We start from the raw sequence: 14456 nt of genomic DNA on the forward strand, positions 1-14456 counted from the left end.
GCAAATATTTTAACAGAACAGAGGGAGTGCAGTGGTTGGTATGATGAAGCAACAGTTTTTGTGTTGAGTTGTGCAATCCAATACAAGTAGTTGGCATGCTGTTTCTCCTGTGTTCGTGCAGTCTGGTCCTTGCAATGGGCCTCCTCACCCCGGCCATACAGCTGGCTATGGGTTAAATCCCATCACCTTGCTTTGCGAGGGCAATCCTATAGCTTGGTAGAAGATTCCTAGCTAAATGACATCCCAGAGATTATCATCTGGATGCTTAGGGCAGTCCCTTATCTTTTTAGGCTGATCAAGCCAAAGTGAGGCAGACATACTCACCATACCTCACCATACCTGTTGTATGTACATCTCTCTTTGATTTTATGAGGTTTTTTTGGTCTTAAAAAGGGTGCTGAAAACGCATCAGGAGTAAAGAACTATAGGAACATAAAATACCTGAACTTGGCCTCACGAACTAGAACAAATCAAGACGTGTATGTTTAATTTCTTTATTTTTGCATTTTTATGATCAAAGAATGTAATAATAAGAAGAAAGTATATCTTCTAGTTAAAAATACAGAAGAAGTATTGTGCTTGATTGGGTCTGTGAGCAAGCTTAAGCTGGTAAAAATTCTCCTGTTAGGTGTTTGGAGATAAATTTCCTTTTGTGTATTGTAATGGCTAAAAGTATGCTAGTGTTATTCCCATCCTGATGATAAACACAACAGATTGCTGTTTATTTGTAGGCATCTGGTTTTTTGGTTTTGAGGTGTGGGGTTTTTTTTTTTTTTGGTAAGTGAAATAACTGAAACAAAGCAGGTTTTCTTTTGTTTTTTTCTGATCCTTGAATGCAACTTCTCCCTGATCATCTCTAGCCAAAAAAAAAAAAGGCGTTCTCTTTTCATTTTCAAGTCTGTTTTGTCTTAAATCTTTATTGTCTTTTATATCTTTTCTTATCTTTATTGCAAAAGGATGGCACATCTTTTCCTTTTTTCCTGAAAGAAAGTTTCCCCTGTATATACTGAAGTATTCTTTCATGGAAAAAAGTTTCAACTGAGTTATTGCTGTTTCTGCAAATTGACCATCTCTAATCATTCATAAATCCTTGTCTTGTTCTGCCTGTGAGCCTCAACATCTGGGGCTCATTTAAAGTTTGGGTCAGACCTGAGTATAATGACATTTAAATCGGAGCTCTTGGCTTACATTTTGGTCAGTTCGGGCTATTAAAGAGTGACTTAGAGACAAGAAACTTTCAGATGATTCACACTAGTTGCAGAAGCTTTTTTGTTGTATGTACTTCTGTTTCTTGAGCAGTATCTCTTAAATTGTATTCTGTGTGCTTCTGAAAGGAGACGTGTATCCATATAGATTCTTTTTTCTTAACTGAAGAATATTTTGAGGACAAAAATCTGTAGTTCAGAAAGTGTCAGGAATTGGATACTATACATTTTGTGGTATGTCTGTATCCTTAGATTTATTTCTCTTCCCCTTCCATCTGACCAGCTGCCATGCACCATCTCCCACCCATGCTCTTCCAAGGAAAACTCTCATGCAGTTTTAAATTCATGGAAAAATAGTCCAGGGAAAAGAGAGGGAAAGAGCTGAAGGGCCAGGATTGAGGAGGGCTGACAAGTCTGCTTTTGCATGCTCTGAAGGCGTACCCAAAACGCTGACAGCATCTGTGGCATAAAAGGTATAGCAGGAAATGTAAATGGACCAGATAGATCAAAAGAAGAGTGCATGTTGTTAAGGGTTGTGTTGTAGCTGTGTGTGAGTAGCCACCTACTTTGTAATAGCCGATGATGACACCGGCCGCAAATGATACATTATTTGAGAGAAAAATAAAGGGTGGAGAGAGAACTTATGGGACTTAGGGGTTTCCTGAGACAAAGGAAGAATCATTCATCATCAGTGGAACAAGGAATTTGAGATACAGCTTAGTTCAGTGGTGATGTTTACACCAGCTTCTAGCCAGAGGCAAAGCAGGAAGACACTAATTAATTTTGGAAGTCCTCAGAATTTGCCTCAGATGAGTGATGCTAGCAGTGGAGCAAAAATAGAGATAGTCAGGAAGATTTTCCAGAAGAACAGAATACTGAGATTGGGAGTGTATTTGTGGAATTAGGGTGTTTTGCAGAGCATAAAAAGATTTAATTCACTGGGTGACATGCAGTAGTCAGCTGTTTAAATCACAGTTCAAGTCTATTTTGTTGCATTTAGGTTCTGAGAATAGTTACCCAGAATGCTATTGAAACGCTGTTTTGGGATTTGGCTCATACGACAAATGAAATGAAATATGTAATAAATAGGAAAGTAAATACGCAAGAAAAATGTAAGCAGTGCGATTCAACTTCCTGTTGATAATGAATTTTTGCTCCAAAAATAGTACTTAAAACTGTGTGAGATAACTAGCTTTTCAAGGAAAAAGGAGAAAAATTTTCTACCAATTTAGTTATTTCCTCCCATTTCAAGGAAAAACTAGATTAAAGCTTTAGCGTGAAGGCCCTAAAGTAGAGAGCTATCTGTATTTCTCTGTGTATGCTATGAACAGTTTTATGTGCTGCATCCAGTCGTGTTGAGGTAAGGTGAGAGCATAGCAGGTGGGCGGGGTGGCTCTTATAAAGTCAGGAGGAGATTGAACGCCTTTGGGGGAGAAAAGGCTGTGGGGGACATAAAGTGCTTCTAGCACAGGAATGAATTGGAAAGAGGGTTATGGAGAAATGGTTGTTTGGGATGGTGATGCATGCGGGAGCTAATGAGAGAGCTGAAATGTGCAGGAGCCCTGCCTGGCAGATGGAACAAACTCCATCTGAAGCAGCATCCCTCCACCCATCATCTGCTTGGTTGCACTGCAAGGTGAAATCTAAATTACATCGGTGGAAGGTCTCTTTTTTTTTTTTTTTTTTTGAATGTGACTCTGAAATTACTGTTTCTAAAATAGTTGTTTGCATTATTTGCATAAACCACATATTTTTGAAGTTCGCAGCTGCAAATGTTACTGTGTGATGTATATGGTTCAAGAAGTTGAATTTGTGATAAAGAATTGTATTAACGGTGACTGCTGCTTTACAGGAGTTTCTTTTATCAGTAGATTTTTTTTACGCTTGTTTGTATTCCGAATAGCATGATTTGGGAGTCTGCAATGTAGCTGTTCTCACATAATGTGGGTTTGGAGGGATACACAGTAGTTTTTCTTTGCGTCATTTATTTCAGTGTATTTCTCTTATGTTTCAAAAGATAAAGCTAGCCTCAAAGTGTGTGCACTGTTGTGCCTTTTCTTTTTCATGTATATATTTTTTTCATTAAAATGCAAATTAGACTTTTTCTGATTGTGCTTATTTAACTAATGTGAGCATTTGGCTACCTGATTTATGGCAGCTTTTTTGGCACCAAACTAGTAAGTGGGATATTTAAAACTTGGATAGTTAAAACAGGAAAAGCCTCTTTGTTACTTCTTGAAACTTTTCTTCTGTTTTCATTTAAAAAGTGACTTAAAATTGCTGACAGGAAAAGTGATAAAATTGCAAGTGGAGTATTTATTTGAGGATTAGAAAATTCCTGTTCTTTTAAGAATTCCTTTGTAAATAATGGAAGCTAATGTATGAGATTCTTTGTTTCCTGTATGTAACTGGTTTTTAGGTGTAATTTTTTTCTTTTTTTGGAACAAAATTGTTTTTCATGTAGACAGTATCAAATAATTAACCTGTTTTGGTTTCTGCTAACATTAAGATATTTTCAGTATAGTAGCTTTCATTTTTCAAAGCAGTAAAGAGAAGCTCATCTTCAAAAATACTTTACGTCATCAGCTACCTTTTTTCTCAGAGGCTAAGTAATTGTTGTCCTGTATTAGCACTTGGGAAAAAAAGTGTTACTGTCCTAATGGGAAGGGAAAACGAAGGTTAAGTCTTGTTTAAAAAGAGTGCCGAGGAAAGCCTAGACTACTTTGAGAGCTAATGATTCTGTTGTGAAGACTAAGGAAGATGCTTGGTTCAGTCCTGGGTTAGGCCGCTTAAAGCGTTTTAGGGATTGCCAGGATTTGGACTGCAAAATACGAGAAGGCGGAGTAGCCACCTGGAAGTGATCCATTAAATTAGGGGTGGCCTGAGGTCTAAAGGCAGTGTTCTTTTGGGAGTGGCCAGACCCCCAAATCTTCGTGGAGGCTTGGGTCAGAATTGGTGCGCTTGTGACCTGCAGAATGCAGTTCCCGTGCCGAACTGGAGAGGGAGGTGGGGTGACCGCTCCCTGGGGCGGCCGGCCTAACTCCTTGGGCCTGGGCGAGCCGGGGGCGAGGGGGCGTCCCTGAAGCGCAGCATCCTGCGGAGGCGCTCTGCCCTTGTAAATTCGCTGTTTCTCACATTTCTATAGAACATTGAACAGTACTAACAGGAGAGAGTGAAAGATTTAGCTTGTTAAATAACAACCCCAAAAACTCATGGGAACTATTGTCTTTCAGGAATTTGGGAAATTGATGGCGAATAGAAAACTGAAATCTGTGTCTTGCAGAACAAAAAAGCAGTTTCCCATCCGGCTCATTGTGAAGCATTCACGTTTCTAATTTGAATGTGTTTTTGCTCCCTCTTAGATGGTTGATTTTGGATGACAGTATAATTAGTTTCTGTTAATTACATTGAAAAGGGATGGTAGAGTTAACCCAAAGTGCAGATTTCTGTAGTAAGACTCTCTTAAAGTCATTATTTATCATTCAGTCTGAAACATATGTGCTAATAAACCTTAAAAATGGTGAAAACTGAATTACAGTGGAAAATAAAAATAACGATCTCATCAGTAGTGCTCACTGCATCACTGTGAGGAAACTTCGTAAGTGTTCCTCCGCTAGCAGAACATGCATGTGTGTACGTAGGCCAGCTCACATACAGGGCTTAATTAAACCCTTCTTCACGTTTTCTTTGTTGTCGTTTTCCCCACGGTTAATCTAGACTTGTGAAATTGACCCTGACGTGAGGCAGTACTGGACAGATACAAGTTAATTGGTTCAGCTCTACCTACTGCTTTACTGCTGCTGCTGATCTGTGCTGCAGTTCCTCGTCCAGCGCTCTCAAACGAGAAGCAAATTGTCAGGAGCGCGGACGCTTCGTTGCAAAGCAGGGCAGTCCCGGCCTGGGTGCGGGGCTCGGCGGGGGGCCTGGGGCTCACCCAGCTCCCTGAAGACATGCCGTGTTGTCGTGGGTCCTTCTTTCTCTTGAAGTGGAAGAGAAACTTGACTCTGGTGTCCTGTTGTTTCGAGTATGAAGTGCTAAATACTCCAGTAATAGTATTTTTTTCACAGTAAAGTTTATAGTCTAAAACTTCTTTCTGAATTAAGAATCTTGGATTTTTTACCCCATTCTTTCTGAAATGTAGGCTGGTAGTGGGTTTTTCAGTATTAGTGGTCAAAAGGCTCCTCTTGAAACTCTGTGTATCTTTAATGGAGTAGTCATACTGGGTCAAGCAAAAATTTTGTTTAACCCTGTGTCTTGTACCTTCACGGTTGCCAGTTGCAGATGTCCATGGCAAGAACGTTAAAACAAGGTAGGTGTGGAGTGTTCATTTCCCTACTCTGCGCTCCCTGAAGGATTTCTGAGCCTTAGTAGTCTACTTCCTCATGTTTTAATAGCTTTTGATGGGCTAGTCTTCCATTCGCTTCTTTGCTTTTGGAAGCCAGTGAGGAACAAGACATACTTTGCACTAGTGCATTTTGCTTCTGCATCTTGAATACTGTGTGCAGTCTGGCTAACAGCCTTACTTTCCTTCACCTTAAAAAGGTACAGAGAAGAATATTAATAAAGGTCTTCAGAGATAGCAAATGGCTGCTCTAGGAGTAATGAGTTAATGGACTAGGATGCTTCTGCCTGGCCTAGGCTTCCCTGGTACCTGAGGAGAGATAGGATAGAAGTCTGGAAAGCAGAAGTGGCGTGAGAAAGTGAAGAAGCAGCAATTGCTTACTGTTTTCCAATTTAAGAACTAGAGAGCATCCAATGCAATGATCAGGTAGCAGGTTGGAAACAAAAAGCAAAAGAGTTATTTTGTATACCACAGTTGAACTGTGGAACTCCTTGCCTGGGATGTTGTAAATACTCAAGAGTTTATGTTGGTCTGAAAGGTGGGGGGAGGTACGCATAGGGCATCATGAAATGCGGAAACACCATCCACAGTGCATGGAATCCCGGGACTGTAAGTTACTGGGGCCTGGGAGAGTATATTAAAGCAGTGTCGCCCCTTGTTCCTGTTTCCCTTCCCCCTGTCTTGGCCCCCAGGCTTCCTCTCTTGACTGGTGTCAAACAGAGCATGCTGTCCTGTGTGGGCTTTCTGTTTTGAACCTGTATCATGCCCTTTGAGCTAAAAGGGGCTGGTAGAGCGTCTTGGCCTCCAGAGCATCGTTTGACACAATGTTTCATAGCTTTCAAGAGTTACAAATGCTGCATGAAAACAGATTTTCATATGTTTGCTTTAAACCCCTGTTCTTGTAATTTCATTTAATGCTCCTTATATTGTAAGAAGAAAATAATTGTTCAGGTATTTTTATGCCACTCAGAATTTGTTTTTCTGTCGTAGCCCTTCCTTCCCACATTGTCCTTCCTCTAAGTTGAATATATCTAATCTGTTTTCTGTGTTCTCGTACATAACCTGTTTTAACTGAAGTGCATCTGTTGAATGAAGAAGTCAAATCAGCAGACAGAGCATGCTTTACAGCATGCTTTACAGAAGTAAACGGTATCTTTCTGCTTTCCTGTTATAATTTAGATTGTTGTAGTATTCAGTGTTCTGTGTTAATTAGAATCCGTAAGAGTGACTCTTTCGTAAAAGCACCACTTCAAGAACAGTATAGTCGGTTACTGCAGTTAGTAGGTCCCAAGATCTTCCAATTATGCATCAAAACTGAGCAGTATATATGCATGATGTGGCGTGCCATAGTTCATCGCGGTTTATGTACCCAAGCAATGTTTTTATGCAATAAAAGATAGGATTACCAGATCAAGTCTGTAAGTAATTTCTATGCTGCTTTGCTCTATTAGCTACCCTTAAAACTGGTTTGGTAGTTGCATAGTTGGGCTGACAGGAGTCATTTTCTGTAAGTATTTTTGATTTAGACTCCTAACTATTCAGCAAATAAACCTGAATCTAAACTTGTTTGTGTTGTAAGGAAATGCCATTAACTCCACTTTATTTCTTTTTCACAATTGATTAATGTGATTTAAAGTTACTTGTCTGAATCGGGTTTTGTCTGCCTTCCCCTCTTCTCACAAAAGCCTAGTGCCCAGAACTGCTAATTGCCTGTAACAACTCTCTCTTGCCTGGGATAGTGCTTTATCTATCCATTTGTCTGCACTTCAAAACGTGTAACGAGAAAAGGTAATACAAGACCAGCAGTCCAATGATAAAGGGTTACTGAAAATAACGGGAAGCAGTACTGAGGGTGTTAGATCTCAGGTTTAAGGGATGGGTGTATTACAGTTTCTCTAGTTCTGCATGATCTGTTAATACTTTTTTCTTGCAGAGCCTTGGTGGGAAGGTATTGTTAGCCCTATTTAAAGATAAGGGATGAGATTAAAAGCAAGTTTTCTTAGTGTCAGTGTAAACTAAAAAACCTGTATTGTTACACTTTATTGTTCTCTGATGGAAAATTGCTTTTGGGTTTAAACTCTAACATGGGCAGATCAACTGTGTTCCAATAGTTTCAGAAAAACATGTTGGCATTAGAATAAACGGTGTGGTATATCCACACTACATTTTTATGCCGCAACTAGTGCGAGCAAAGCTCGGCCTGTTTTAAAACTGAGTTTTGAAGCGAGCAATGAAATTAGCATTTGATGTAGATGTGAATCCATACTAAAACAGAACTTAGACTCTGGAGTAGTGGTGAATAACGTTTTGACAAAATATGTATACTGAATCATTCTACTTTTAAAACTAGTTAGAGTAAGTCATACATATAATCATATTAATCTTTTGCGACAGTCATATAAAACTTCGCATTACCCTTCTTGAGCAAGAGAGAATGTTTTGCTGTTTAAGTATATAGCAGGCCTTCAGCTGTAATATTTACCTTAATAGATATACCCCAAAACTTTCTGAAACTGCTAAGTGTTCTCATCCAAAGTGATACAGAAATGAGTTCTGAAGGTGTATGTACCTGACCGAGTACTAAAAGTTTTGCTGGTTCAGATGCTGGAAATGTATGCTTTTCTATGTTTTCAGGAAAAATAGAGAGGTGGGGCAGGTTAACGGGATCATGATCACCAGTTCCACAGCACACTGGTATTACTGTCCAAATAAACTTGCTTAATTACTCTTCAGTTGTCATCTTTAAGAATGTGCTTACAGCACTAAATCGGAAGGAATATAGTATCGTGTGTAAATGTAGGTGTTTCTGTGGTGCTTAGAGTGCTCTGGCTCTAGCTGAGAGTGTGTCCTTTTATCCGTGTGTCAGAAGTTCTTTTTTCTTTGAGTAGTTTTGCAGCCTCTCTAGTGATGATTGCGGAAGAGCTTAGTTTTTGTTGTTGCAGAGATAAGTCAGTTACTCAGTAGAATGGTAACACACAAAGAGGGGTGTGATACTGGAAAAACACATTGTTTAGGGTGTGTTCAGTAGGTCGGGACCAAGTGCCGTGTCTTCAGCAGAGATATAATCATATAACCATCTCTGGAATGTGCAGAGACAAGACATAACGAGTTAGAGGAGAGTTGCTTCAATAGCCTTGCTCTTGTAGATAAACTAAGGGGAGAAGGTAGTGCAAGCCCCATAGCTGCAATAATAGGTCATGACACTTCTGATGTTTCAGCCTTTCCTTATCATAGAAGAAAATAATTTATCTTGTCAACAGTTCTATTTACTGTTTTTCAAGTATTAGATTGGAGTCGGAAGAGATCTTCCTTCCATTTTCCTTCCTGGTCTGATAGCTTTCTAGAAGTGTAACCTAAGCTAACAAAGCTCATCAGACTAAGACAATGAACTATGGAATGATTTTCAGCTAACCTTCTCTTGCCCTGATGACTGTGGAGGAGGTTATGACACTGTAGAATGGATAAAAACAGGTTAGTGAGACAGATGGCTTGGTAGCTTTCTAAAAAAAAAAAAAAATATCACTCTATTGAAGCAAAATGCTTGCTGTGCTGTTGCCTACCCCAAGTTATTACACAGCCAGAGCTTAAAAAAGTGTATGAAGAATTTCATGCAATAAAATGAGAATGCTGTCAGTAGCAACTGCTTCAGCAAGAGTATAAAGTCATAAATATGTTGGGTAATTATTGGTGTGTTGTTAGTGTCCACACTGAGCTCTGGTTCAGGCAGTCTTTCATTTGATACTGAATTATTCATAAAGCAATGAGTTAAACTGCCGAAAGCTGGCAGTCGTTTAGTTGCTGTTTGTTTTAGTGAATTTGGGGGGTGAGCTCTTAAATGGCAGCTTTTGGTCCACTGAATAATTGTTTATATTACCTTAAATGTTTTATACGTGCCAAAAAGAAGTTAGTCATGTTTTTAATAGTTAAAATTTTGTTTTGTAGGATGCAGTCGGAATTCTTATCTTTTTAAAGATGAGCAGATGAATAAGTTGCTGCAGCAAATTGCCTAATTTACATTACAAGTTCTGTCTGAGCTGTTTGCTCTGAAATATTATTGTGTCCACGAAGTTCCATTGTACCTCCTTTTTCTTTTCAAATAAAGATAACCCCTCGATAAAGTTTCAGATACTATTTACTGTACAGACGTATATCTTTTGTGATGTATGTTATTTAATGTTGAGGAACTTTTTAGTCAGAGTACTAACTTTTGTTTCATCTGATAATGTAATAGTGATAAACTTATTAATATGATTGTACTTACTGGATTCGTCAGGTACATTGGCACAGTGTAAAAACACTATTCCCATTCCCCATTTTGTCGAAATGTTCTCTTTGGATAGGTAGAGATAGTGATGGGAATACCAGGTAACAACAGTATGATGATTGACTGGTGTAGTAAGTGATGGCTGCAGCCTTACTGTCTGTCTAGTCATTGTTAAATATTTTGTAGGCATGGCAGAAACGATGGGTCTGCTTCTAGGGAGTTGTCACATCCCAGTAATGTTTTCTTCTTCATTTACTGTCTTGTGTAGCATCGGTTCCTGCTGTGGGGAATTTGTCATCTGAAACAAATAGATACTACACTATTGACTGTGAACTGCAAGTAGAGGGTAAGTCTGTGTAATAAAGTTTCTAATCCTTTTTTTTTTCTTTTTTTTTTTCTTTTAAAGGACTGACATTGGTTACATACTTTTTTCTTTTTTTTATCTTTAGTATATTTGCTTTCTACCTTCTTTCTTCTAAATTTGCTAATGCAAATTTAGCAAGGGTTGAGGGCCCTTAAACTTTGCCTGCCTAGCTGAAGGTGATCTCACTTCCTAGGCTCATGACACCTTTCTTCCTTAATTTGCAAGCTTGCCTCTTGATACTTGTCCAGAAGCCTCATCTCCTTGAATCTCAGTCGTCGTCCTTTATATCTTTCTTCTTTAGAAGTTTATGTCAAGTTGCAAGTACTTTTCAACACCAGGTCAAATAAAGAAAAGGTAATGAACCTTAAAGGAATACAAATAATAAATGAAACAAATGCATTTTAGCTCCTATTTTGCTAATATGAGCAATAACTCTTTAGTAGGAATGCAAATAACGCCATTTTTACAAGTTGGGGAGACATCTGTAGCAGCACTGAGCACACGCCTTTTGTGCAGTCTTTGCATTCTTATGGCTGTATCTGCTTTGCTTTCCCTTCCTCCCCTTCTCATTGGCCAGCTTTGGTCTCCATCTCTTTCTCTGTTACTGTTTTCTCTTGTAAAAATATTTTAGGAGTATTGCGTTATTCTCGGGCATTGTTCGAGAGAGTCATACTACAGAAATTGTTTGATACCTCTTCAGATTTTCATTATATTAATCTAGGATTGCCTTAAAAGAATAAACTATAAAGCACCTTTCATTTAATTCCCTTTCTCCTGTGTCCCTTTGTGCAGCTGAGAAGTAGTATTTCTATCCTGAGTGCACATAGGGATTAGAGGCCAAATATTTTCTGTTACTTTCAAAAGGCTGAGTTCTTCCAGAGCAGGTCTGGTCCCTTTCTTTCCATCAGAGAAATAATTTTGGAGACTTCTGCTTTGAACAATTCCAGTTGTTTAAAAATTGAGTATTGTAAATTAACTTTATTCAAGTCAAAGGGTTGGAAACTTGTTTGGTTATTTTTGTTATGTTTTTAACCCCATGTCCTGGGGATGGTGCTGATTATTCTGGCTTTCAGAGCAATGGTTTCCACACTTTCAGAGAAGCAAGTCACTGGAAACCTGCAGGTTTTCATGTGAGCTGCTAGTATAATGGCAAAAAAGAAACGTTCACTAGTTCAGTGGACTTCTGCAGACCACTTGCAGACCAGGGTCTGGGGAATCTTTGCTACAGAGAGTTGGGAAAGAATCCCTGTGGTGTTTTTTCCAATTAGAAACAGGTACTTACTCTCCTTTCCGTTTTTCCGAGTTTCCGGTTTGCGTTTGCTTTCAAGACGTAATAGTCTTGCTTTATGGTTTACTGAATCAGATTGGTCTGTCTCTTCTTTGCATCAACACAGTTAACTACTTCAGAAAGTACTGCATTTACTGTTTGCTTTAGGAATTTTTCAGTTTTTTATTTTGACTATGCTCCCCAATAGTTACAATAGCAAAGACCTACTTAGTGAAATAAGACATCATAGATGTTTAAAATAGTACTTGAAATCGGCATGTATTTTTAGTATTTTTAAAGCTCATCTTAAGTGATTGGAATATATTCCAAAACTAAAAATCAGTTACTCACGTGGGCATAGTGGACTAGTGGTTCAGCTGGGCTGCTTCACAGGGTCAGTACAGTTTTCTCCACTTTGAAGTGATTCACTGAGTTCTAACAGTAAGATATAAAACTAGACTTGCATTGTATGTTCAGTATATAATTGATATCCTTTGATGCCAGTGTAATTTAACTGTTAAAAGACTGATTTCTGTCATTTTTTCAGTGAGATTTACATAGCCTTTCTTTATTCTTATCTCTTACCACCTTGTATTTTGGCTCAGTAAGTTGCTTTTTTTCAGCATTTATCGAAGCTTGATTCAGCTGTTAGAATCCTCTCCTTCTCCTGAGTTAGTAGATGGAGCTATTGTGGAAAAGGGAAGCCTGTCCTCTGTCATAAGAGGTCATAAGAACTAACATCAGATAGGTGATAAACTGAGTAACTAATCTAACTCTTTGGGTTTTTTAAATCATCACTGGACATGCTGTTCCATTTTCAAAAAAAAAAAAAAATCCCCTCAAAAAAACCTTTTACAAACTCTTATGAAGTTACAAAGGCTTTGGTTCTGGAATGCCCACTCAGTCCAGCAGCAGGGGAGAAAGACTGGTGTTTTCAGCTTCCCCTCGCTAAAGGCAGAATCCTGGATATGAAGTTTGGCATGTCAGAGTCTTCACGTTGCTGCCAGCAGTGATTTGACTTTTCTTGGGCCTGTCATCACTACAGTTAGTACAACTCGGTCGTCATTTTCTGGGATAGCCATGGAAGCTGTACGTGGAAGTTTATGCAAACCTTCTGTAGTGTCGTAAAAGTCTGCGATACTGTTAACTTCCGTCATGAGGCCGTTCTTTATAATAAATTGTAAGTAAGACTTCAGTGTCACTATTAACTCTCCATTGTGGTCTCTCTAACCTCGAAGGAAAACAAATTTTTCACAGTGTGCTAAGGAGACTGCTTCAGATTCTCCTCTGTGGCTGCTAGGTCCAAAAGCTAATGAGCAACACTATAGATAATCTGTTAAATTTTGAATACTTGGTATGATATGAATAACAGTTGAAATCTATGAAGGCAGTAGCTCCCTGTCTTCGTTTTTGAACTAGTACTAGTCTTCCGCCATAACTGAATTGTTGCGATGGTCAAGTCATTCTGTAGCTGTTGTCCATATGTGACCACAAGCATACGTTTACTGCTGAACAGCGTCTCTTAAATCTTGCAGTCATGAAATTCTTCAGTAGTCCTATCTTACAACAGGACTTGCATCATTCCAAACACCAGGTGATCCAGACAAAGTATTTTCTGCTTTCTCATTAACAGGAAAAAAATTAGCAAACTTTGAGATTCATTCTCTGTGCGTTTGAAGCATCGCAAACAATATAACTAGCTATGTATCTTTCTGTGCATTGAAAGTGCATTGAGTGCATCTTATCAAACCAGCTGAATCCAACTGAACAGCTTTTTTGAGTACACTTTTAGAAATCATTGGTGATATCTTCCTTCTGATTACTCACCAGTGTTAGTATTTGGATATGAAAATGCTGAAGTCACTGTCCATAACAAGGAGATTTTTTTTAGTACTTTCTGTAAGCTCTGGCATTCCATGGTGTGATTCTAGTTTAGGGAGAATATATATATATTTTTTTCTTAGTATCTTTTGCATTAGCCTTTTCCCTTTCATACTTTCATTTGGATTCTTCAGTGGTAGGCTCTAGTTAATGGGAGATGAGAAATGTGCACCTGCACTGTGATTTGTATGCAATATAGTAATTTATCTGTGTGGATTAACTGATGCAGGTGCACCTCACTAACTTCAGAAACTAGACTGTCATGCTCCAGTTTCTTTCTAATTGTACACAGGAGTTGCTTAAACTTGATTGCATTTCAGCATTCAGGATCTTTCAGTAAGTAGGTGAAAGCCTTTTTATTTTTTTGCTTTTTTTTTTCCCCCTCCTCCTCTAACTTACTTGTTTCTGATGTGCCTCTTGTTTGGGTGCTATCTAACAGAACCTCCAAACTGTAGAGAGCTGCCTTTAAGCACTTGAAACGAGCTGGCTGGTTGTGTGTTCCTCCCTCTGCCTCCTTCTGCCTTTTTTTAATGCACTGGCTTGAGTAGAGAGAAAGCTATGTATAACCCTAAATGCTTGATTTTTTTTTTTTTCCTCAGAAGAAGAAATTGTTACCACAGTTTATCATGTTGTCCTGTGTTCCTTTTTCTAACGAACCAGTAATACGTCTATGAAGTTTTATGTATTGCATTTTTGGGAGGCAGAAAACAATTTAAATGCTCTTTACATAGTAGTCTGATGGTGTTTATCTAAAATACTGGTAATTGAAGATATATTAATTTAATATTTTGCAATGCCTCCTGTCAAAAGTTAAAGATTGATCCTTGTTCATCAACTTGCTTTCTGTTTTGTTGTAATATATATATTTTTTAATTTATGTGGTTTACATTAACTTTTGGTTGATAATGGATTGCATCTTTAATTTTATTCCAAGGATACAATTAAAACTGGGTATTCTATTCTAGGACTTGACAGATGCGGTGACTAGGGATGTTGACATGGTGTGGTTTAAGCTGCATTAGAAACAGCAGTGTTGTAAGTAGTGTGGTTGTCAGTAAGGTTTTCCTGGCTGGTCTGGACAGTGGTTTTTTTTTTTTTTTTTTTTTTTTCCCTTCTTCATCCTGTGTTGTTAG

General features: G+C 38.5%; 1 protein-coding gene across 2 annotated transcripts in view; it reads left to right on the forward strand.

Moving 5' to 3' along the window:
• Nucleotides 1–14456, forward strand: part of USP7 (ubiquitin specific peptidase 7) — a 76712-nt gene that overhangs the window by 15282 nt on the left and 46974 nt on the right. Inside the window, exon 2 of one of the 2 annotated variants that reach the window (XM_068908026.1) lies at nt 10080–10157. The exons of the other annotated variant lie outside the window; for it this stretch is intronic. Coding sequence (XP_068764127.1) covers nt 10080–10157 — 78 coding nt within the window. The remainder of the gene's footprint in view (nt 1–10079; nt 10158–14456) is intronic. 2 annotated transcript variants of the gene reach the window in all.

The sequence above is a fragment of the Struthio camelus genome, chromosome 15, assembly GCF_040807025.1.
Source record: "Struthio camelus isolate bStrCam1 chromosome 15, bStrCam1.hap1, whole genome shotgun sequence".
NCBI classification, from domain to species: Eukaryota; Metazoa; Chordata; class Aves; order Struthioniformes; family Struthionidae; genus Struthio; species Struthio camelus.